This window comes from Haemaphysalis longicornis, unplaced genomic scaffold (genome assembly GCF_048455015.1).
Source record: "Haemaphysalis longicornis isolate Haplotype H1 unplaced genomic scaffold, Haemaphysalis longicornis Haplotype H1 scaffold_9, whole genome shotgun sequence".
Classification (NCBI taxonomy): Eukaryota; Metazoa; Arthropoda; class Arachnida; order Ixodida; family Ixodidae; genus Haemaphysalis; species Haemaphysalis longicornis.
Genome location: NW_027526460.1, coordinates 141667998 through 141693231, shown reverse-complemented (window position 1 = coordinate 141693231; position 25234 = coordinate 141667998). Strand labels below are relative to the sequence as shown.

Sequence of the window (25234 nt, the reverse complement as noted above, 5' to 3'; positions counted from 1 at the left end):
AGCGAGTTCCTCTAGCCAAAAAGAAGAGACCCACACGCAGCGACCGGGTAAGTCGATCACGAATCAACCTGCAGTTGAGACCTCTAGCTAAAATTAGAATCAGACGCGTTCCTCGACACGCTATAGCCAATGCTATCGGTTGTACTGCCCCCTCGGCAGAATTGGCTGAAATGGCTGCAGTGACTTTTGACGACGCAGCCAATAGCGCTCATATAGCACTGTATGACGAAAACCACGCGGCCAAGCTACTTCAAGTAGACAGATTAACCTTTCGACAGGATGGCAAGACAGAATCAATTGAAGTGGTAATCGAACCCCTTCAAACTTACAAAAACACCATACGAGGTGTGATACAAGTAGACCCGGCGGAAAGCAACGAGGCCATTATGAAATGGGTTCGCTGCGAACAAGCGGAAATCCTTCGTGTTCAAAAGATTGGAAAGACTGACCGCGCTGTGCTAACTTTTGACACGACTACTTTACCGAGAGTGGTGAAATACTACATGGAGCTAGTTCGGGTTGCAGAATATCGCCCAAAACGCGTAGTATGCTTTAACTGTCATGACCTTGGGCACATGGCAAAATTCTGCCCCTCTCCCAGTGTCTGCAAAGAATGCGGCCGCTGTCATACGGAAGCTGATGATTGCGCTGACACTGAATTCTGCGTGGCATGCAAGAAGACTGGCCACTTATCTGTTAGCAAATTTTGCCCTAGTCGTGTCCCGAAAGCCGAAGAGAAAACTGCTCAAACCCAAACTGTACGCAACAATCCTCCAGCATCCGGGTCTATGAGTGCTTCCAGCCCAGCTTCTACTGGAGTCTCGTGGGCTTCTGCAGTGACTGGCATGAATAAGGATAACGCACAATCTTTGCACTCTCTACCTCCAAGTCACCCGGTAATGGTGGAGAACGCACAACTTAAAAAAGAACTTCATGAATTACGCACTGAGCTGCAAAACTTGAAGAAGGAACTTGGGTCTCTCCGAAAATCTGTACGTCGCAAGGAGTCGGCTTCTCCACCTCCACCGCAGAGTTTCGAACGCCGAAGCCGTTCTCGTGTTCAGCGCCAAAAAAACGCCTTACTTGACGCCTCCTCCGCGTTTATCACGGAGCAGATGCTTGAGCAGCGAGAGGCGCAGCTAAGATTTCAAAACAACAAAGAGTGCCAGAAGGCTTTTAGTGGCATTACGTCGTTACAAGAACAATTCAACAGCCTTAAAGAATACATCCAACAAGTCACACAGCAAATGCAGGAATTCACTAGAATGATGACGCCAGAGGAAGCCAAACGCAGAAAAAAAGAAACTCAGTAGATGTCCTTCTCGCCCTCCCATCCTCCCAAAAGGCTAATAGTTAAATGGAACTGTCGCAGCTTTGCTCAAACAGGTCCTCTTCTTAAACACCAAATCTCTTCTCTACAGCCTTTGGCCCTACTGTTGCAAGAAACTAGAGGCACATGCAAAATTCCTAATTATGTTTCTTTCGCGGACCCTACCATACCCCACAAGTCAAAAGACCCTAACAAAGCACCCAGCGTTAGTGGTCAGGCCGCTATTCTTGTTCACAAGTCTTGCAAAGCTGTCCAGCATCATTGGGACAAAGCCAGCGATTCATCTCGCGAGGTAATAATTGTCCGAATCGACCCCCCCCGGTGGCAAAGCCCTTCTACTAGTCTGCGTCTATTATCGCCCTCAATGCACCTCGCACGTTCGGGGCACATACGACTGGATTCCTCATGTTCTTTCTTTGAATTTTTCTGGACCCATCATAATTGGTGGAGATTTCAATGCTCGAAGCACGCTTTGGGGATACCCCACTAGTGATCTCCGTGGGAAGCTTCTTGAGCAAGCGATAGAGTTTAGCCACCTACAATTGCGAAACGAGCCTTTTGTTTACACTCGCGTAGGCCTACATTCCTCCCAAAGAGACACAACGCCAGACCTCACCTTCTCCACACCTGGTATAGTCAAGTCATGGCAAACTGCCCCTTGTACCTGGGGTAGCGATCACTACCCTATTCTTCTTCATTTGAATGCCAAGAAACTCCGACGTAAATGTCAGTACTCTACAATTAACTGGAACTCGTTTCGGACGCTATTTAAGCCAACGGACATTTCCGACATCCCTACACTGGTTGCCAATATCACGACTGCTCGCACGAATGCTATCGAAACTGTTGAAAGCACTGTTGAGATTTCCCAACCAGACCTCCACATGCATAACCTTTTGCGAACTGCGGAGCGACTTACTAATCACTACCGATCTCAAGGAAAGAAACATCGCGATTTATTGAAGCTCAAAAGGCAGTATAAAATTATTCACGAATACCAGAAAACCCTCCAAAACGAGAAATGGCATGATCTCTGCCAACGACTAGGTCAGGAGAGAGGGCTCGCACGCCTTTGGGCGATCTTTCGTGGCCTGTGTGGCAAGAATAAGACCAAGCTCTCAATCGTCGAAGAACTATGCCTACACATGAATTACACGGATGTTGAAAAGGCTATCGTGAAAACCTTGTTCCCCCATGCGACATCCGACTCCAGTTGCCTTCAACCCCTTTCTGTTATTGAGATACCAGAACCTGACCCTTCTCTAGATAGTCCCTTTACACATGGGGAACTACAAATAGCACTCAACCAAGGGAAGCCTAAGTCTGCCCCAGGACACGACGCAGTCACCTGGCAGGACCTCCGGAATCTGCCCCCAGAAGGGCATTCTATTCTTCTCGAGCTTATTAATCGGTCATGGGAATCGGGCGAAGTTCCTGAACACCTCAAAACAACGATCATACACCCTATTCCCAAGGCAGGAAAGGATGCTAGAAAACCTGAAAATTTGCGGCCCATTGCACTCACTCCTACTCTAAGCAAGATAATGGAAAGACTGATAAATAATCGTTTGAAGTATCATCTGGAACGCACAGGCTGGTTCCACCCAGCTCAAACTGGCTTCCGCCCAAATCTCGGAACGCATGACTTCCTATGGCTCCTGCGGCGAGTCATCAACCGTAAATCCAGAAAATGCATCCCAGATTACGTCCTCTCTTTAGATATACGCAAGGCTTTTGACAATGTTTGCCAAAATGGCATCCTACAGGAGCTGTCCCAGGCTTTTCCCAGTGCAAAGGCACAAGCCTGGATCCGAAATTTCCTGCAACATCGCCCTATACAACTGAACTCTCCAGGCCATGAAGTCACCACTTACTACGTAGACCGAGGAGTTCCTCAAGGCTCTATACTCGGACCAATGCTGTTCAACCTTGCAATGAACCGTGTGGCCCGACAGCTTGAAAAGGATACCTCCGCTCGATTCGCCCTGTACGCCGACGATGTCGTCGTCTGGACAGAAGCGGCCGACTACGATGGCAAGGAAGCCATGCAGTCAGAACTTCAGGCTGCCGTTTTTAGCCTAGAACGCTCTTTGTCCGCCTTCAACCTGGAACTCTCACCACAGAAGACGGAATTTGTCAGCATCAACGGCAAACGCAAAACTGATCTGTCTCATATCTTGACCCTTCATTTCGGCGGTACATCAATCTCATCCCAAAACGGAACCGTCCGACTTCTCGGTCTCCAACTGAGCAGCTGCAACAGCCCTCAAGCATGGATTCGGAGCCTTCGTACCACCTGGCGTGCTACGATGCATCTTATTACTCGTATCTCAAGCAAGTACGGTGGTTCACAACAAGCCTCTTGTCAAACTCTCGCCAGAGCAGTGGCCCATGGCCGGCTAGCATACGGTTTTCCAATATATAACTTAAGCCCCCGGCATCTGCGCGATTTGGAAATACTAAATCGTTCTATGATTCGAACCATCACGGGTCTCCCTCGACACACCAGAAATGATCTTCTAGAGTTGGCAGTTCCTCTTCCCCCGATACGACAACTCGTGGAGGAAACTCAGCTACGTTTTCAAACGCGCCTAGAATGCTCACCGCAAGGACAAGCAATCTTAAAATGGGACGCGTTAAACAGCGTCTTTGAGGAGGCACCCTTTCAAGGTACTATCCCCCCATGGGAACGTCCACCGCTTGGACTCATCAGACGACGGCCTATACGGCGCTCCAACCCGGCGGCTAGAGAGCGTCTTGTTAGGCGTATACGGCAAGACAAAGCCATTGACGAACTAGATGTTTTCACAGACGCAGCAGTGGCCAACAATGCCGCAGCGGTAGCTTGGACTTGCCCTGAATTTCCACCCCTGGATGGGTCCTGCAATATCTCACAAATCCATGGCCTAGTAGCAGAAGCCGAACTTTTCGGAATTCTATGTGCCCTTCAAAGCATCCAAAAGAATCGCCCGTCACTTCCCCAAACAAAGCTACGCGTTATCACAGACTCGCACGTGGCACTTCGTGAATTAAATCGTTCTTTCACCCCAAACGCAACTGCCACTACTATACTGAGAAAAATTCAGGAGCTACGGCAAGAATTCGTATCTGTTCGTTTGGTTTGGACCCCGGCGCACACCGAGGGTGACACAGGGAACCAGTTAGCCCACATGGCTGCCCGGGAGGGTCTCTCACATCCTCCCGTGGTTTCTTCTGACCCACCCCCACAGGACGCGACCTGGCCTGAAAACTACCGCAAAGCAAAGATCCTTAGTCGTCAGCGCCTCCAGGAATCCTCCCCTGTGGGTTTCCTCACACCTCTAAAACGTCTCCCCAGAAAAGGAGAAGTTATTGCAAACAAGATATACGCAAACTGTGCATATACCCCCGACATTCTCTTTAAATGGACCTATCCTCGTACAGCATATACTCCAAAGTGCATATTTTGTGGGGAATCAGTCGTTTCCAATCTTTACCACCTTATCTGGATGTGCTCTGCATTTTCACAAGGACGATCGGAACTTTTTACACTACACTCCATCCCGTGTGATGAACAGGACCATATTAGCCAAATGCGTGCTAATCCCTCTTTATTAGAGGCAATTGTAGAGTTCTCTCTCCAGAATGGTCTCTATAAAGCAGTTTGATTCGTGATTGACTCAGCCCTGTATGGGTCAGTGATTCTGTGACAAGTGCGAACTGACTTTGTAATGGGGCAAAAAGTGCAAATGTGTTAGCGATTACTTTTATTTTCATATTTTTTTCCCTTTCCCACTCTCCCCCATCCCCTTCAGGGTCTTATGACCTCCTCCAATAAACAGCCCATCAATCAATCAATTCATCATCATCATCATTGTAGGGTTTAACTCTCCGATGCAACGCAGGCGATCAGGCGCGCCGTATTGGAGGGCTCTGGATTAATTTTGACCACCTGGGGATCTTTAACGTGCGCCGAAATCTCTACACACGGGTGTTTTTGATTTTCGGCAATATCAGAAAAGCGGCCGCCGCGGGCGGGAATCGAACCCGCGTCCTCGTGCTCACTAGCACAACGCCTTAACCACTGAGCCACCGCGGAGGGTACCAGACCACTCAAATTTGTTTTAACGCGATAGGGTTATTAGGCTAACCAAACATTCACATTATCGGGTTACAAACTACAGCTGGGCTGGGATCCGCACCGTAGTGTGGAGGGCTCCAGATTATATTTCCCAACCTCAGAATCTTTGATGTCCGCCGAAATCTCGACACACGGGGATTTTCGCCTTTCGTTTGCATCAGACGAGCAGGAGCTGCGACCGGGACCGAACCCGCGTCCTTGGGCTCAGCAGCACGACGCCTTCGCCACTGAGCCGCCGCAGTGAGAGGGATTATTGAGCACGTTACAAGCGCAGCTAGTTCTTGAAAAATGTTGGAAGAAGTGTAACGCTGTGTTCGTAAGGATGCGCCAGAAGCGATCTGTTATATGAGTTTAAGAACTAATTAACCCCTGCACTTGCCAACCTCATGCTTGTGAATAGAATTATTTCAGGTGTATTGAAGGTTTACGAACACTTCGTTCCAAGTCTACTTGAAGCTCGAGACTGAAGTACGTTTTTATTGCCATTTTTCAGTTGAAAACTAGGGTTTCGGTTATCCAACGTGACTAAATTGCACACCATAAACGATACATATCTCGCTGGTATCATTTGCATAACACATGCTCGTTTTTCCTTTCAGTGGTATTTTACCTTTCGCGATGCATATCACTAAAGTCATTGTTTTGCTCAAGAAAGGTGACTAAAATATTTGATTAAATAATGGGCTTACTAAATTTTATGTAATTGTATTAATTAGCCAGAGGCGTCATATATGCACGCCATTATAATTCGTACACGCCTAGCAAGTTCATAAAAGGAATTTCTGGGCTGCTTACACACAAATGAGAAAAATCCGGTACAAACGAATTATCGGTAAATCCTAGAGAATATGCATTGCGATGTTCATTTATTATCTAGAAAGGATTTTATTATCTAGAAAGGAGCTGGAAATGGCTTACAGTTATCACCAATTGCCGGGGTAAGGATGGCTGTATAGACAATGCAATCATCGGCAAAGAATAACAACCGAATTGAGGCTGTTTTCATAAGACTGCTGTGTTTATTCGGCTGTCCGTTGCCCAGAATCGCCCTTCGGCTACATTAGCAGCCAAAGAAAAAAAAAACAGAACAGATAAGCGGCCAATTTTTCTCCTCCAACCAGAGAATGGTCGCCACGTGCTCCTATACCGCCTCACGTCAATACCCAGCTTGGGTACCTCTGCGGAGTCCCACCTCGACCGCACCCCACCAAAATTTCCCCAAGACTCTTGCCAATTCCGCGCTTATTTCTCACCCCTCTCCCCCCTCATTTCCCTCACTGTTCAGTGAACTCTGTCCCAGACATCATGATTTAATTTCTCATCGTGCTGCATGCGCAGACAATTCAGATTTCCCCTCCATGCATATGGTCCCTCGCCGGACGGTCCCTCATGTTACGACACACGATTCCTTACCATGCCATGCACTTTTTTACCACTGAGAGCGTCCGGCACGAGTAGTGTGAGCCGGGTTCTACACCCAGATCGGTACCTGAAGCTTCACGCACGACCGTCAAAGATCACCCTGCTACTCCCATTACCTCCACTAGCCTTTCTATTCCCTAATATAAAAATCTACTAGTACTGGAAGTTCTTTTTGCTTTGTGCTCATTTGTGTTCGTTATGTGCTGTTTTCAATTTATTCATTATTGAGTATAGTACTCTAAGGAGGCGCTAAACGAATTGTCTTGCGCCACAGAGGAAGGTGCTTGGACACCAGGAATAGTGTATGCAGCGAAGAAGTGGCGTGCTGCATTCCGCCGCTGAAGAAATGCTTACAACGAGCTTAGAGATGTTGCGAATGCCACGATTTGGGCATGAATTCGACATTCCACGCACCTACTCACCCTTATATTTATCTGGGTACTCGATTGCGTAGAATTACTCGAAGGTATTCACAAGCGCCATCTATCCTGCGTATAGCCACTGGAGCAAAGTTACCGACCGTTGCACCAACATCGAATGTTATCAGCAGCCCATTACTTTAGAAACCACCTTCTTCATCTGGATCGGAAAGGCAAAACCAATAGGTATGATTTTATATATAAAAAAAACGCTTTCGTCCAACTATTTCAAACGTGAGTTTTGATCCATCTGTCCACCGTCAACGTTTTACTAGAAGCGAATAAGCCGAGCACTCACAGAAATGGGGCATATAAATACTCGCTCTACCTCGTGAACGCATAAACCACATTGTACTAGTTTTGCTCTATATGGACTTCTAAAAGAAGCGTTATTTTATTGGTAAAATGCTTACCTCACTTGATGATCGCTTATGCAAGAGGCACAATTCCAGCTGTAATAGAAAGACTCATTTGCATATCTGCTTCCAGATTTCAGAATTGAATGATTTTATTTTTTATCTGTTTTTTCACTACAATAGCGAAATTACCCAGAAATTTTAAATATTTCGATATAACATTATAGCGTGGAAAAGGATAGGAGGATACCAATTAAGAGCTACAGAACAAGGATTTGTACACAGTCTAATTTTTGTGGTGGAATCTTTTATATTTATTATGGAACAGCTGTATGAAAAAAAAATAATTTCGAACTGAAAGATATAAAGTTTAAATCAGAAATCTTTCTTAAATACCTTATTGATGGTCTCATTTACAATACCTACAAGCACGAAACTAAGTGTAGTCAAACTCGCTGTTGTTTTCAGTCAAAGAAGTAGTTTTTTGGAATCCGGTTTTGAGGCCCAGATTTAAAATCGTGCGGTTTGTTTGCGGTTGACTGCAGTCACATGACTTTTCGTAATTCAATCACGGTGCTTGACTGTTAGTAATTCAGTCACGGTGCTTAATATACTATTCGTATATTAAGCACCGTGGCGCCTACACCAGCGTTCTTCAATCATATTTTGCCTACGTCCATCGGCTGGTGACCCTGTTACTCCCATATCAATTTCCTGCCCAAGGCTTCTGACTTGGGAAAGAGTGAGAATTCGCAGCTAGCTCTCGTTGAAAATCCCCTCATAAAAAAATCCTTGTGACTTGTGGTTTTGAGGCGCCAAAAATTGTTTGAAAACTTCTATTTAAGTGCCATTTGCGATCACTGCTAGAATGCATGGTGGACTGGATAAAGCTTTCCGTTGTACTGCTCGCCTGCAAACTCATAAGCTGCGACGCGTATTAAATAGCCAACTTTTGCTTTTTGCTTTGTTGACGGCTTTTTCGCTCTATGGGCAACTTATTGCTTTCGCATTAAAAGACACATGTAAAATCACCGCGCAACCACCTGTACATTATGAATTAGTATTCGCTCACACACGTTTCTTTTTTTGCGATTACAAAGTATGTAGTAATGCAGGCAGCCACTCTTTTGTTCTTTTACATTTTCGTAACGCTGACCAAGTAAAAAAAAATGATACAACAGGTTGTGGATAACGTCAGGGAGCTGTCAGCCACAAAACATAGGCGGCTGTATCGCTAGTATGATTTTAAAGCAAGCGAACCTCACAACTGTCACTTCTTTGTAGCAAACCTTTCTAAGGGTCCCTTCTAATGTCCCCTTTTCGACGGCTTCGTTGCCGTCTTCGTGAATAGTCCGCAATTGTAAGCCCCGTTGTAATACGAACAAACCTGTAAACGAAGACTGAGTCTTGGAGACAGCATGCAAGTCAACAACGATGCAAGCTACTTCAAAAGCCACGAGGATTGCCCAGAAGGATGACACACATAGGGAAGACAACAGGACGAGCGCAATCCTCATGGGTTTTCAAGTATCAGACCAAATAGCCTGTCAAGAAATCTTGCTGAAGCTACTTGATGTCTAAACTGAGAAACGACGCCAGCGCCACCTTATGGCAAAATGGCGTTGTAACGAAATAATTTGTATTTGAAATGTTTCGTATAATTTACCAGTTGAGAAAATGCTTTTGTTTACTTTGTAAATTTCGTTATGTGTATAATATTTTTTTGTGTTTTACGGAACTGCGGATTGAGTTTATGAACATGTCTGCTACAATGCTTTCTTCTGCTGTGGTGGTGACTGCGCTGTTCCAATTCTTATCGCTTTAGGCGTCGAATTAGACTGCTTCGCAAGCCGTCTACCATGTTGCCCGCGACGTGAGCTGCCCGCATCAGGATACCTAAGAAACTATGCGTAAGGGACTTCGCGATTTTCGAATAGAAAGTGCCCTCACAACTATCTGGAGAAAACGTACAGTTTATTGAACAATCAATAAAGCCGGTCATGATTGATACGGGCCAGTGATAAGCCCCGGATGCTTCAGCGGGTCGCGTAGTTCTAGAGTAGCTAGCTCAATGCTGGCAATGACAGCAGCCTGCTACATCATTGTTTCAAAAACGAAAAAAGGAACACACAACAAGACAACGGTCTTTAACAAGTAAACAAGTCATTCTGGTAATAGATGGCGCAGGGTACCCTCGTCGAATGCATTCACTTCGAGGGCTGATGTCGTAGTCGGATTGTGGGGTGCAGTGCGCGTCAGAACCTCCCATCTTGGTGCGTTTCGGCATCTGTGGTGCTCACGTGGTGCTCCCGTGCACACAGGGCCCATTGCAATAGCCCGAGCCTTCGTCTTGCTGCGAAGCGTCGTAAACAGACACTCTGGATCTCCTCTAAAGCGCTGGCCTTGTATCTTTTTTAGTAGGTGCGTTGCTAATGCCTTATTAAAAACTATAGCCTCTCTCGGGGTACTTAAAGGCAGAAATTTTGGTCTGTCTGTCTGTCTGTCTGTCTGTTTGCACGTAGTGTTGTCCCGTGATTCCTCCGCCCAGTACAAAATTTCCGCTTTCCAAATGATAATCTGGCTCTTCGTTAACTTCGCAAAGTTAGAGCAAATTGACGTCGTTCAATCTATTACTGTCTCAATGAAAGGTCTACCCTATGTTGTAATGTAGACCGGAATGGTTGAATTCGCAGCGCAGTTACTTGCCTTTTGGATAGGGTCCGGATTGTCGTAAATTGTAGAGGTGTCAAAGAGCTCGGAGCTGTGAGGGCGATGGCGCTGGACTCCGGAAACGCAGCGGATGTACTTCGGGCGCTGGACTCCTTCAAACTGGCGCAGCGAAGACCGAGTGGAGATGCATTATATCAGTGTATTTGCAAAAAACAACATACGGCCGCCGCAAAATGTATGCTTTTTGTGAGAAAAATAATGGTGCTCTTGACCTCTAGCATTCAATTGCAATTGAATCACAATTGCAAAAGCACATTCAACTGCACAAGCGAAGCTTTCGAATGGCTACAATTCACTCAAATACGTCAGGTTATGAATGTGTACGGTTGAAGTCATGTAATCAGATTTAAAGATCCAAATAAATCCTAAGAAATCTTGACAGACGGCGGTACGGCTTTGTAGCCCTGCCCGTTGAGTATGCATCTAGAAGACACTTATTCTTTTACATTTCAGGGATTCTTTACGAAACGCAAAAGCCACAAAGGCATTGCGGAACCATACCGAATTGCGGAAGTGCATCTGGAAACATCTGTTTAAATTGGGTCATGCAATCCCAAAGCACACCATACGCGAGGCACGTTGACCTATGAGGCGTTTTTTTCGAAATGAGTCAAATCCACTTAAACAGAATATGCGATTAAAGCGAAAGTTTCGTACGGGACCTAAAGGCGAGGCTGTCAAAGCTATTATATGACATGTTTTGCATGTAATCTAAGAGAAGTTTACGGCCACAGGCAATTAAAAATTATGCGGCGGATTTGAGAAATTTTAGGATGATAAGTTTGGATTTCGTTCGTTGAATTGAGAGAGAGAGAGAATCAAGTTTTTATTGAGCCCATAAAGAAGGTGTGTGTGCGCAGGCACCAGACGGGGTGGTTCCCTAATTATGAGACTCATATGTGTACAGCAGCTCCTGCCCCTGGCCACCAGTCCGTACAGTGTGGTGAGGTCGGGGCTGTACACAACCATTGTGATGCGGAATTTTTATGAAAACTTTATTTCAAATGACTATCAAGGATGGTACGATAAAGGTTTGGCGGAAAAGGCATTAAACATAGGCAGCAGGACTTCAAGAACACTACAACTATACATGGAGAGCACGTGAGTCCTCGTGGGAGCATACGCAGCTCTATTCGGATTCTCCCACAGTATTACTTCATTGCGCACGCCTGAACACTTTCACAAAGAAAGCAACATCTTCAGTGCCTTGCCATGAATTTCCAAAAAAAAATTCTGCACAAGAAGGCTGGTCATAACTTATTCTTTACCTCAATCAAGTAACTCGCAACAACAGAGGGGCGGTGGGAGTGCCAGGGATCGTAGCTTGCGTGGCTACTTAGTTGAGTAATAAAATGGTAAATATGGCTGTAAAACAAAAACAAAAAAAACAGATCTACTCTATAGCGGCGGGGGAGACAGGATGAAATGATTGTTTCACATCTCTCAGTTTCATTCACTTCCCTCCGTCTTCTGTTCTGTTTGTCGTTGACGTTTGGGAACAGTTCTTTCCCCGATTTCTTAATTGCCACCAGAATCTATGATAAGCCAGCTCCAAAAAAGAAAAGAAGTTCTAAAAAGTGCTCCGAGAGAGTCCGATCAGCCACGACAAAGAAACCTCCCATTCGCCAAATGAATTTGGCTCATTTTGATTCAAGCTACAGTAGGATCTGGCGCATTTTCGATAAGAAGTGCGATCTGCGTACACGTTTACCGTACGTTATCTCACCAATTTTATTGCAACCTCTTTTCAAGGGGAAAGTTGTTGAGTTTTTCTTATCACTGCCATTTTATCTGAATTTGTTTCGGTTTGTGGATTTGGCTCATTTAAAAAAAATCGCCTCATATAGCAGCAGCGGCAACAGTGCTACTAAAGAAGTTTGTGTATGTGCGAGCTTTTGAAATGCCTTTGCGGATCGACTGGCAGCGCTATGAAGAACCTCTACGCTTTGGCGATTGCGCATATAGGGTAAGTGCGACGCTTATCTGTGTTCATGGCGTCCCGTCGGAACTGATTTGCAACTGTCGCTCCACGAAAGCTCGGCGCCAAGCAATTCTGGCCATGGCAGCCGGTCTTTGCGACCGTAAACGGGCCTTTACGATGAAAGTCGCTATACGTGAACGGCGTAGTTTTTGTGTGGTGCGCAGCCCACGATTCTTTGGGGGACCCGACTGAAGACAATGGAACTTAACTGTGGGATAATACGCAAGTGCTTTTTGTCTCGAGGCGTGTGCTTCCAAGTCGCATAACAGTGAAAACGCTAACGTAATATGAAGTGACAGCCTCACACTGTTATAAATCGGACTGAAACCATTTCCTTGTGGGCCTCGTGCAGGGCCGTTTCCACGTAAACGTGGAAATGTGGAAATGGGAACCAGTGATGCTTTTTATTTGCTTTAGGTGCGTTTCTGCTGTCAAACGCGTCCCAAGTAGGTGCGGGCCCCTAGCCATATGGATTGTGAATATGCGAACCTGCACACAGGCGATGAGGACCTCCGAGCTGCAATTCTAGAACCGATTCGGGAAGAGCCTGAGCTGTGCCTCCGCGTGTGCTGCTGCTGCTACCCTCAATGCTCCGCGGCACGGAATTGGTGAGATATCATTTAAGAGGAGCTCGCCCCGTCTGGACCAGCCTAGACGGCGTGCCCGGTGATAGAGATACCATTGTTGCCCATGTGCTAGGCGTTTTCACTGAGTGTGCAGGTGGTTTGAAGTTTAGGTACGAGTTGCCGGAGATGGGTGTCTTGCAGTTTCTGGATGTGTCCCTGCTCCTTGGGGGTGATCAGCCTTGTTGACAGTATGCTCCGCGTAGTAAAAAGGGCATCCTACCCCATCAGTCAGCCCATTCAAAGCTTGTGAAGCGAGGCATTGCAAGGACCCTTCTGCGGGCGGCGCTTACCAGGTCTTGCCAGCATAGAATGCAGGCTAGCTTGCTGGAGCAAGCGGAAAGACTGAAAGCGGCAGCTGTTTCACCTGAAATGGCGGCCTCTGTGACAGAGCGCCTTGTGAAGAATCTCAAAACAGACTCCGTGCCCGGTTCTGAATGCCAATTAAAGGCAGAGAGTTCCTGTGGCAGCCTTGCCTTACGTACACCAAGTGTCCCACCACCTGAAAAAAAAGTTGGTGGGAAGTGTAGTGTACAGGTGGTTTTTTCGGCACCTGAGAGGCTGTCAAAAATGGTGCGTTGGGTGAATAACCCCGGCACCAAGTCCAGCTGTGCCGTACGGCATACAAGCAGGTTTGTGAATTGCGCGACGGCGGTGGTCTACAGGATCCCCCTGTAGTGCAAAAAGTGCTACATTGGCCAAGCAGGCAGGTGCCTCAATGTGAGGCCGAGAGAGCACCAGGCGGCTGTCAATGCGCAGATGGGGGCTGGCCACCTGGCTGATCATTGCCGTAGGTGTAAGGGGTGCACACCAGATTTCTGCGGGACGCACATCATGTACCGGTCATCCTCCGAAACCGACCGAGAAATTGTGGAAGCCTTTTTGATATATAGGAAGAGAGGGGGAAGTATGCGTCAGCGCACCGTCTTTGGCACTATCCGCAAAAGAAATTCATTTTTTGGAGAGGGGAAGGTGGTTGAGCGCGGGCGAAGGATGAAGGCTGTTTACACGTGTCGGTTAAATATCTGCCATGTGATATGGACCGGCGCTGTAATGTGGCCTGTGATATGAGTGATAGTGTTTCATTACGTTTTTTTTTACGATAACCCATTCTTTTTTCGTGTACTTACTGGTGTTTTCCTGTTTATGTGGCATAAACTGAGTTGAAGTTTTAGCGTGTGTTTCGTCTTCTCTTAAGCTATGTCCCTGTCCTAATGTTCGCTAGTACGATGAATTCCTTAGTATACAGTAACCAACTCGCCCAACTTGGCGCTTTAGTACCGACAGCAGGGTTACCCATCTCGGATACGGCGGTCCTCTCTTCGTCCTTCCGATTCTTCTGAGTTTGCCGCAATTCTAGTGAACCGTGGCGTCACACCCCATCACCATTTCGAAGAGCCGTACTTAAGCTTCGGCCCGCCCTGCATGACCACCCTCACCTCTCAGAAACTAAGTGCCGTATTCTGGATCCCTCTTCCACTTCATTTGGTCCCTCCACTCGGGTGAGGGGAGGATTCCGCAATGCTTATGCATGGGCGAATCGATTTCAAGGGTACCCTCCCCTGGAGGCTCGAGTGGAGGATGGATTCAGAATACCAGGGGAAGTCAGTTTTTGGATGGAAACTTCATCCATCAGGATGACCGCCAAATCCTCATAAGACACGTTGCCTTTATCGCTTGAAGGTAACAATATCGAAGCGTTGGTGAACACTGGTGCAAGTGTAGCAGCCCGGAATGTCGGCTGCTGAAGGAGGCGAGAAAGCAGACGTGGAGCTGGTTTGCAGTTTCAAGACAAGACTGTCTATTTTCAAAAGATGCGTACGCTGAAAGCGTCTCCCGACGCGGGAAAAAAGGGGAACCCCCGCGTCCTTCAAAAGAGAGAGAAAAAAGGCCCCCCAAGCGAGCAGACGGCAACGGCGCCAGGACTAATGTCAGGAGTCGGCCGGACAACAAGTTATGCCTTCCCCGTCGGCGACCGTTGAAGAGAGCGGGGGAAATGGTGGTGAAAACGTTTTATTGAGCTGGAACGGAGTTAGTTGAGCCGTTCCTCTCTTGTGGACGCCCCCCACAAGAGAGGAACGGCTCAACTAACTCCGTTCCAGCTCAATAAAACGTTTTCACCACCATGGCCCCCGAAGTAAGCAGGCGGATCCGTCGCCAATGCGCGTCTTCCACAAAGGCGCACTGTCGTCAAGCCGGCGGCAGACCGGAGAGAAAGGAAAAGCCCCGTCTCGCGGGAGCCGCTTGCGCTGGGGTGCCGAGCGGCTTCCGCTACACAAGCAATACCATTATTCGCGCTGACCTGTGTAAGATACCACGAAGGGTGAAAACAATTTAATGTTCAGATAATTGCGTGGTGCGAATAAAATGTCAATCCAACCTCTTGCCTACTGTAAAGCACGCATTTCTCTTGAAGGGCAATGTCATCCTTCAGTGCACGGTGCTCTCACCGTGTCAAGCTTATTCTTGTTGGCGACTCTGTCTCATCGAAATACGTTAACATTTGCTACCGCACTTCTGCTGCTAGCATCACAGTCGTTCATCATTCAGCACTTTCAGAAATAATAATGCCTCTTATGTTCCAAACGACCACTTAATAAATTCGCTAAAATAAAGTTTATTTCCTCTCCCAGAGAGTGCTCGCTTAACTCCACTCCGGCCTTGTCGTTCTCCCTGCAGAGATCTCAGTTCAAGACAAGCGGACAGGTACAGTCATCGTCAAAATATTCTAGGCCCCGCCAAAGGTTTCTGGGCCACAAAGAATTCGAACTATAGGCTCAAAATTTAACTGTGTCGAAATATGTTATGGCAGTAAAAAAGAAAGGTGTTTTCTTCACCTTTCTGGCACCAAACATTTCAGCCTTGTTGGAGAGGCAAGCTTCTACATTGAATTATGGGGGCCTATGCGCTTTTGACGTGGCCTAGAAAACTGCCACGTTCAGTAGTCAGGTAAACGCTTCCGCTATCAACGGTAGCGGAGCCGAATTTTTGTCACCATTAGTGTAGTGCGCGAAAGGGGAACGGTGCACCGCAGGTGGCTGACTTGTGAGGCGCAGGGTTGGAACCTGATGTAAACATTCAATTTCCCGAATCTGTAAGAACCGCACCTGACAGGCGTGGTTCGCTCAGATTGAGGAAATTGAAGGAATGGCGATCGTTTGTCGCATCAGGGTGTCAGAAATTTGAGCCCAGGAGCAGTGCGTGCGTTTAGAGTAGCTGTTGGAGAGCCGTGGGGTGGTGGACGCGATAACAAGATAGTGTCAACCACACTGCTTAACAGCAGCCCGCAGCTAAGGGAATCACTTGCACGATGACGTCAGCGCCGCTGCCAAGCAGCAGTTGCGAATTGCGCTTAATTCCAGCTTGAAAACCACTGCACTCTGTCTCACGCGTATGGTCACAGCTATGAAGGCGACCGGAACACTTTGGAGCATTAGGCAAAAGTAATCCGACTGAGAGTGAGCCGACTTCTTTGTGGGAGAGCAGGAAGACTAAGAGTTCAAATCTTCTCCAGCGCAAAAAGAACAGCAATCAGCTGTTGCAACTAAGGAAGAAAAAACAAAAAACATTGGCTGCGTACTTACCCCATACGGCGTGCCGCCTTTTGCCTCACATTGCAGCATCTGAAAAAAGAGAGACGAAGCCTGTCAAGCGTTCTCAAGCGTAAGAACATCAACCTTTAACCAGTCTGCCATTTCACGCCATCTGTAGCGCTACTGAACTACCATAGAATAAAATAAATAACGGAAGAAAAGAGTCAGCAACAAAGTTCCCAAAAAACCAGAAATTTCATATCCAAAATTCGTCACCCCTGCGATTTTCCCTGTAAAGAAGCACTCTTTGCTAAGCGAACCATACGGCAACATGCGTCCAGCCCAGCTCCTACAATAAGAGTGGGTTACAATTACTGTGGTATGCGCTAAGGCATGCGGCAACGCGATAGCCAGCACTGAAACGCTATTTGGTGCGTTCCGATCTTTGCAAAGGTGGCAAGGTAGACAGGTGCAGAAGGCTTCAACTGTTCAGGAAACGTTGATATCTAAACTTAAAACGGCAACAGCCACACCTTTAAGCGCAGTAGAGATACAATAAAAGAATTAACGCACCCCCCTCCCCCCAAAGCGTGCATCGAATTTTTAAAATGTTCAACTGTATTTTGGTACTAACCGTGCTTGAGATTCTGGATTTTAAATGTCTGTTATGGAACCTTTTCTTTCACTAGTAGATATATGCCGCGGTGATTCAGCTCAGTGCTGATAAAAACTCGTAACAAGTAACGGATTTCTGGGTAATGTCTCACCCCTTTTGGTTAATTTATTAACGCACGGGTTACCGATGCAGAATTGCGACAGGCAGCATACGTTAATATTCCTCGAGTAACGTGTAAAGACCCGTTTCTTCTTACTCGCTCGACGTGATTGTCGAATCAGGCCGCCATACCTCGAATCAGAGCCGTCCTTCACAAAATCCTGGTTTAAAAAGTAACACGAAAAGGAGCACATACGGTTTGTTTACCGAATCATATCGTCCTAATCGCCACTGAGCGACAGATTTTGCTCCCCGCAGACATCTTTCCAAACCACAAAATAAACACAAAAGATCACACTTTCCCCATGGGTAGTTCTCGTTTCGTACTGGCAGGAAAACATGGTTTGATGGACATACAATTCTCACAGGACCCAATGCTTTAAAAATGAAGCTTGTGAGGGTGAAAGCTTGGACGAGTTGGTCAACACCGTGTTTGCGTGCTGCCTCTTCTCCGTTCGCGCTATTTTCCAGTTAGGCATACCAAGTCACCCAAGCTTCCACTTTTACAAGCTCTTTTTTAATACATTGGCTCGGGTTAATTGTAATGTCGATAGAGTCATGTTTTTTAGTCAGCGTCGTGTTTATGTGTTACATTGATTCGCGCTGTTTTCTAGTTATGGAGGAAAGTTGTTGGTTGCTCCGATGGCCGGTAGTGTCAGTAGACAGCTGTAACTGGTTGTGTTCTCCGTAGCCTTATACAGAGCAATATAGAAAGAGTGGTCGGTCGATGTCCCGTTCACTCGAAATAAGGGTCCATGGCAACGTTCAACGCGCGAACTCTGCCTAGCGATGCAAGCTTATCTGTACTATTAGGGAAGAGCATCATAGGGGTAAGCGAGGTTGGAAGAACAGGAGAGGCCCCATGAAGTTGAGTAGCGGACATATTCTGTTCTATCGAGGACCTCACGAAAAGAAAGAACACGGGATGGGATTTATAATCCACGCAGAGATAGCAGGGAACGTCGAGGAATTCTCCAGTCGGAATCGTCGTGATCAATCTGACCAATCAATGCAGTTTGAAGATAGTGCTAGCGTATGGATCAACGGTTGGCTATGATTTCGGGGCGGTGGATAGTTTCTACAAAGACGTTGGATCAGCGGTAAAAAAAGGTAACAACACAGTTCACGATTGTGATGGGAGACTTTAACGTGAAAGTAGATGAAAAGAGAGTAGGAGAAACGTCGGTGGGAAGCTTTGGAATAGGCACTCCAAGTAATCGCGGAGATACACTGGTTTTATTTGCGGAGAGAAATAACCTGAGGCTAATTAACACATTCTTCAGCAAACGAAAGAATAGAAAATTGACACGGAAAAGTGCCAACGGGAGAACAAGCAAACAAAAAACGAAATTGACTGCATTTTAGGTGACAACACAGGTCGCAGTGATTCAGAACCAGAGTATATATTGAGTAACTCTGCTCAGAACCGGGTCGTAGGGGTTTAAAATAACCTTAAAGAATAAACTCGCGCTTTTAACTGACGAGAAATACGGCAGTGTTGACGCCCTAAATGAGAAGCTAAAAATGGCAATCACACAGACGGTAGCATCTCTGGGAAAAGCAGCATGTAGGAGACACAATGGCAAGCTAACGCAGAAAACAAGGGAGCTTATTGCGAAACGGGAGAAAATGGAATTGTCCAGTGCAATGGACCAAATTAAATTAGCGGAGCTGCCAAAATTGATTAATTAAAGTAAAAAGGAGGACATTCTTCCGTACAACACGGCAGTGATGTAGAAAACGCTGGAGAGAGGAGGAAGCTTGAAGTCAACAAAGAGGAAGCTGGCAGAGACAGAATGTACGCACTAAAAGACGAACAGGGTAACATTATGCTCAATATGGACGAGATTATAAAAGGAACAGAACGATCCTACACAAGGCTATACGCCTGTGACGTTGCACCAGGGAAAACTACTCAACGCACAAGCTTACCTTGAGATGTCCCTCTAGTAACTTTAAAGAGGAAGGTAGAAGAAAAGGCTTTGAAGCGGATGAAACATGGAAAAGCTTCAGGCAAGGATGGTATAACCGTGGACCTTCTAAAAGAGGATGAAGATATCGCAGTGAAAAAACTTGCTAAACTATTCTCAGAATGCTTACAGACTTTCAAAATACTCGTAGCCTGGAAAAACGCCGCCATAGTTCGGATTCACAAGAAGGGAGATATCAAAAAAACTAGAATTACAGAGTCCTATTAGCGTGTACTGTTAGTTGTTTACAAGCTGTTTATGAAGGTAATAGTTAACCGCATAAGCGACAGCCTAGATTTTCAACAATCGAGGGAATAGGCTGGGTTTAGATAGAATACTTCACAATAGATCACATCCATGTCATCGATTAAGTCGCAGAAACATCTGCAGTGTATAATCTGCAAGTACACTGCAGTGCAGTGTACTTGTAGAGAATGAAAAAATCGTTTGATTCGATAGACACTGGAGCAGTGCTGGCAGCGTTGAAAAACCCAGGAATCGAAAAGACCTATGTAAGACTCTTAGACGACAGTGACGAGGAATGTACAGGCAGAATAATCTTTCACAAGTAAAGCAAAGAGTTCCCGCTCCGAAAGGGAGCGCGACAGGAAGATACCATCTAACCAAAACTGTACACAGAATGTCCGAAGGAGGCGTTCAGGAAGGTTGACAGCGAAAACGCATGTTTAAGGATAAACGGGGAATACTTGCGCAATCTAAGCTTTGCAGACGACATAGGCTCAATGAATTGGCAGAGCAACTTCGAAAAATGGTTGAAGATCTGCAATCAGAAAGCTCCGCAGTGGGGTTAAAAATAATATTGAGCAAACCCAAAGTAATAATAAATAAGCATGCTGAAAGCGCCCTCTTCAGCCTAGGCAGCGAAATACGGGAACAAGTGGAAGGATAGAACAAACTTGGACAGGTTGTAACTGGTGATCCCAGTTACGAGAAAAAAATCCAGAGCAGAATAGGAATGGGTGGGGCGCACTGGGCATGCACTTACAAATAATGAAAAGTAAGCTACCTCTATCTCTAAAAGGAAAAATATTTAACCAATGCGTTCTATCGGTCATGACACATTGAGCATAAACTTGACGCCTTTCTAAACAACTGGAAAGAAAAGTTGTGTCGGCTCAACGAGCCATGGAACGAATAATAATAGGAGTAACACTCAGGGACAGGAAACGAGCATTCTGGATCAGGCAGCATACTCGAGTAGAAGATGTCATAGTTGAGATAAAAAACGAACAAAATCAGCAGAAATTTAAAGACCTGTCTACCAATGCGTAGTATTTTTATTTCGCGTGTCTTGAGTGTGAGTTTTTACAACGAATTTTTTGTGTGTTTATAAATCCTGTCCGACCAATCATCTCAATTTAGGCTAGTATAGTGATTCCCGGTGTTACCTGCGCCAAACCTGCATTTTTTTGTAAAAAAATATCCGTACATGGTTCGCCATTTATCGTATTTCTTATACCTTTCTTGTTTTTTTTTTTTAGTTTTTCAAAATTATGTTTAGCTATGATTACCCCCGTTTACACTTCTATAACGATTATAGGTGGAACTTCCACGAAATCTGCATTATTTTGGAAATCCAGGGCATTACAGGGTCTGGGCTGTGTGGGTGCTCGGCAAAGAATGCCACATATTAAAAGAAATAGACTTGGGCTGACCATGTAGTTGGACGAACTGACAACAGGTGGACCACGAGGGTAACAGAATGGATACCGAGAGACGGGACTAGAAGAAGGGGAAGGCCATTAACACAATGGAGAAAAGAAATAAGACAAATCGGAAACAATGAATGGATATGGACAGCACAGGACAGGAGCGGGTGGAGGTCAATGTGAGAGGCCTTCGCCCCGCAGTGGACCTGCAGGGTGTTGCTGAGGGAGATGATACAGGCCCCGTGTTGCGCGTGAACACAATTGTAGTGCATTATAGAGGGTCCTGCAAGCGGCAACTGGAACACAGCAAAGCGCGCTTGTCGTGAATCTTTCTGCTAAATTGTCATTCGCTGTTCGAATGGATGTAACAGAAACAAAGCCTGTGCTGTTTTCACCAATGTTTGCTGGTATTTCGTGGTGCTCATGACGATGTTTGTGAGGGCTGAAAGCCGCACAAGCGATCCGGAACTGACGAGAGAGTAAAGCATAAAACGTCTCCGGCCGTACAGATGAGACATACGACGCGCTTTGTGCGTCGCCCTTGTTGGCGCCTGAGTGCTTCTTACTTTTGTTCCTTACTCATGGCTTACGAGGTGCGCTGGCTCTGTCACCTCTTGTCTTAGAATATGTTCACTGGCGTAGCTCTTCGCAAAGCTTAAGTCAGTTAGTTATCTAGCCACCACAAGAGAGATAACCAGTTACTGACCTTATCGATGACCTCTGCCTGCACGTCCAGGCCCAAGCGGAACGACAGTGAAGAGCGTGCTCGGCTGGGCATGTGGGGAAGAACCTCTTGAAAGCAACGGTACTGGATTTGGAGCTCCTCCTTAGCCCACTGAGCCAGGCAAAGAAAGGGGAAAGAACACAATTTTAGAACAGGTTATCGCTCATTACAATGAAGTGAATGCGGAATCACTAGTGAGGAATTGACGAACGGATATGCCGGTAGTGTGTACTCCGCCATGTTGCATTGTCGACGGCGTTGTGGAGTGTTCCATTCGCGTTCTAGGTGGTACTGCTTGCGCGTGAACTGTTGGGGCGGTGTTCTATGACCGTAGTGGTTTCACAGCTGCAGGTGACGTGGATGCCTCGTAGGCCCTCGCAGTAGCTTCAGCTTTGCTGAATCTCTCTCCTTTCTTTTCCCCTGTGGCTTTCCCCGCTCCTTACCAATTGCACTCCCCAATGCCCATTCGTCTTCCCTATTCTTGTGTTACTCCTAATTTCTCTTTCCTACCCTACACGCCGCAATTTTGTTCCGATTCTGCCCCTTTCAACTTTTTACCTTTTCACTCATATTCCTCTGCCCCACCCCCTCTTGTTCCTTTTGTATCAATCTGTTTCTTTCATTCCCATTTTCCCTCATCCACTTCCCCGCTACACAACTCTTCACCTGAACGAGCACTTACTCACCGATTCCCAACGGGTCAGCAACCACGAATCAGCAAGCTCGCCAGTATAATTTCTTGCTAATGCGAGGGACAGACAGACAGACAGACAGACAGACAGACAGACAGACAGACAGACAGACAGACAGACAGACAGACAGACAGACAGACAGACAGACAGACAGACAGACAGACAGACAGACAGACAGACAGACCCAAATTTTCAGTGCTTAGGCACCCCCTCAAAAAGCTGTCGTCTTCGACCAAGAGTACGTATCAGTTCACTCCTTTCGTTGGCAAGCATCAACATTGGGATGAGCTCAATGTCGGTTGTCCCCACGCCAGTGTGATGTCACAGAGCGCGGGGGGTCCGCGCTTTGTATGAGTATCCCACACTACCCCCTTCTTTCACCACCGAGAGCAACCTGCTGCTCGTGGCAGCCGAATCGGCGATTGCTTGCTAGTAGGTTTGAGGAGCAGCAATCGCTGACCGTTTCTGCTCGCGTCCACTAATCCCTACGACGAGGGAAGGGGGGGGGGGGGGGGGGGAGGGCTCGCTCATATCTACGTGTCAAAAAGAAGGACACGAAGAGCCCCTGGTTACGTCTTTAGCCATGTTTTTGCGTGAAAGAAAACTGCTTATTAAGGAAATAAATAAGATGCTGTCTGGCGCAAACATTGCACTAGGTAGCTTGAGCGCGCATGAAGAAGCGCGCTTATAAGGGTAAACTTGTAGTATGGCAAACATTAAACTAAAGCCACCATGATGAAAAACAACTGCAATGAACAAAAATTCATAACTGATGAAGGCCATCACATAAACTTTGCAGAATGACGATGGTAAGATAAACTGTTGGTTTATTCCTCTGAAATCCGAAGTGCGTTGAGCTACTCTTCTGAGAAATACCAACTCTGCGGACGCAATACAAGTTGAACTTAGTCCACGTAGTCAGTCTCTCTGACGCTCACTTGATTAGCAACGGGAACATACAAACCAACAGCGTATACAACGCTGCGTGCATCAGCATCTCTTGAAATGTATCGGAAACACGTAAGTTATGCTGCGGGGAGACATACTTCCAGCTTTCTTCAATGACGGGATTCAAGATCGGGCAATACTACAGTCCCAATGTTTAGTTACCCCACTTACAAGCAAATACATTCCAGTCACTTCTTTTGATTACCTGACCAATATTCGCGCTCGTCCATATGCTTTTTTTTCTGTAAAGCTACGCAGACTCAGACTATTGTGCACGAACGTTTCGTTCTTCTCACATATCTGTAATAATGCTGCAAATATGCTTGCCTACGTCAGAAAAAAAGAAAACCTCATCGTTGTTCCGGTTGTATCACGATCAGCCAGACCGAAATGCGCAACTGATGCGAATCAGTAAAGAACAGTACCTTCCGTTGTTTTCGGTAAAGTTAAACGAGACACTTAATGACGGGTAACGCTGCACGACCGGCCGGCCGTAGGCGACAAAAACAACACGCCACACACGCGAGCACCATCCGGCGTGGCGTCTGGCCAGACTGACATAAACTACGCAAACTTAGCGCTCAACATCGGACGCACCGTACGTTCACAACAGTAAAAAAGAACCCTTGCTACTTGTCACCGCTGCTGTCGCAGACGAACGCCACCTATATTATTCCCTCAGAGAGGTGACGTTACGCAGAATCACTTTCAACCATCTCTCCAGCGATAGATGCACCCTCGAGGTTCTAGACTGATCGGTGACGGCGTTGCGCACAAAAACAGACCACCACAATTTTATGCCGTACTAATCACGACTGAAAAGGCGCACACAGAACAAACGAACACAAAGCGGCTTGCTGCTGCACTACAGCACATTCGTAACAAAAATCGCGTACAGCGCTTTCGTTCTCAGCGAGGTTGTTGACGCTGGATGACGCGACGGCAGTCGGCAAGCGAGAGCGGCCGTATTAGACGTTGTTCTCCTTTCCGACATACGTCACTGGCGTTACAGAAACGACGAGACGGTATTGGTTGCGGATTATAACAACACCTTTAATGTTGGAAACGCAACTGCAGAGTTAAGCTGTCAACGACTGTAGTGTTGATTTAATAGCCGGCAACACATTTGTGTTAGATTAGGTTGAGTAAAATGATGGCTTACTTTGCCCGTCGCAGTGTTCAGGAACGTGCAGTAGGTAAGCTGGAATGAAGAAATCTTTGTTATTCTGGGAAAACCAGAAACGTGTTAGCAGCAGCTTATAAATCATTATTTAGAGCAGTTATCTCTGAAGTCTAATCAACAACGCGTAGAAGCTGAGGTAGAATAATGCGGATTAAAAGCACCATGCAACAACTGATGTTCATAGACACATTCCATTTCCAAAACGCAAGCACCGCTCTGCAGAAAATTTCCAGAACTAGTCGTAGCGTTTCTTAAGTTCTAGGCTGCTTGTGCGGAAACCATTTGAAACATTAGGTTGTCAAACAAATAGTTAAGAACCCAAAAGTTCTCAAACATAAATGTTATTGGCTGCGTTCGACAGTCCTGTGAAACCCTGAAAGCAGACCTTGACCAAAACAGTTGCAGCCCTTGGAATCCAAATTTACTTAAACCCCTCTTTGTGGCACTGGTGGTTAACTTGTTTAGCGGCATGACTAATGCTATACCCTTATACCCTTAAGGTATAAAGAGCATAGCATTGAACGTTTGCAAGTCATGCTGAAATTTCGCAGTCAGACACATTCAGCACAAACACGAAAATAAAATCAGGAGACCGTGCTGCTCAGCTTCAGCCCGGAAGATCAACTGTGGGCCGTCCAGCTGGCTCACGGCCGACGACTAAGCTACACAGCTGGCAAATTGAATAAAGTTTAGTCTCTCTCTCTCTCTCTCTCTCTCTCTCTCTCTCTCTCTCTCTCTCTCTCTCTCTCTCTCTGGAC

General features: G+C 46.4%; 1 protein-coding gene across 1 annotated transcript in view; it reads right to left on the bottom strand.

The window, feature by feature from the left end:
* The window catches only part of LOC144153953 (uncharacterized), a 73686-nt gene that overhangs the window by 6092 nt on the left and 42360 nt on the right, over positions 1 to 25234 (bottom strand). Inside the window, exons 8-12 of the mRNA XM_077685746.1 lie at positions 24456 to 24494; positions 21636 to 21764; positions 16566 to 16604; positions 10354 to 10476; positions 7705 to 7743 (exon numbers count right to left, since the gene is read on the bottom strand). Coding sequence (XP_077541872.1) covers positions 7705 to 7743; positions 10354 to 10476; positions 16566 to 16604; positions 21636 to 21764; positions 24456 to 24494 — 369 coding nt within the window. The remainder of the gene's footprint in view (positions 1 to 7704; positions 7744 to 10353; positions 10477 to 16565; positions 16605 to 21635; positions 21765 to 24455; positions 24495 to 25234) is intronic.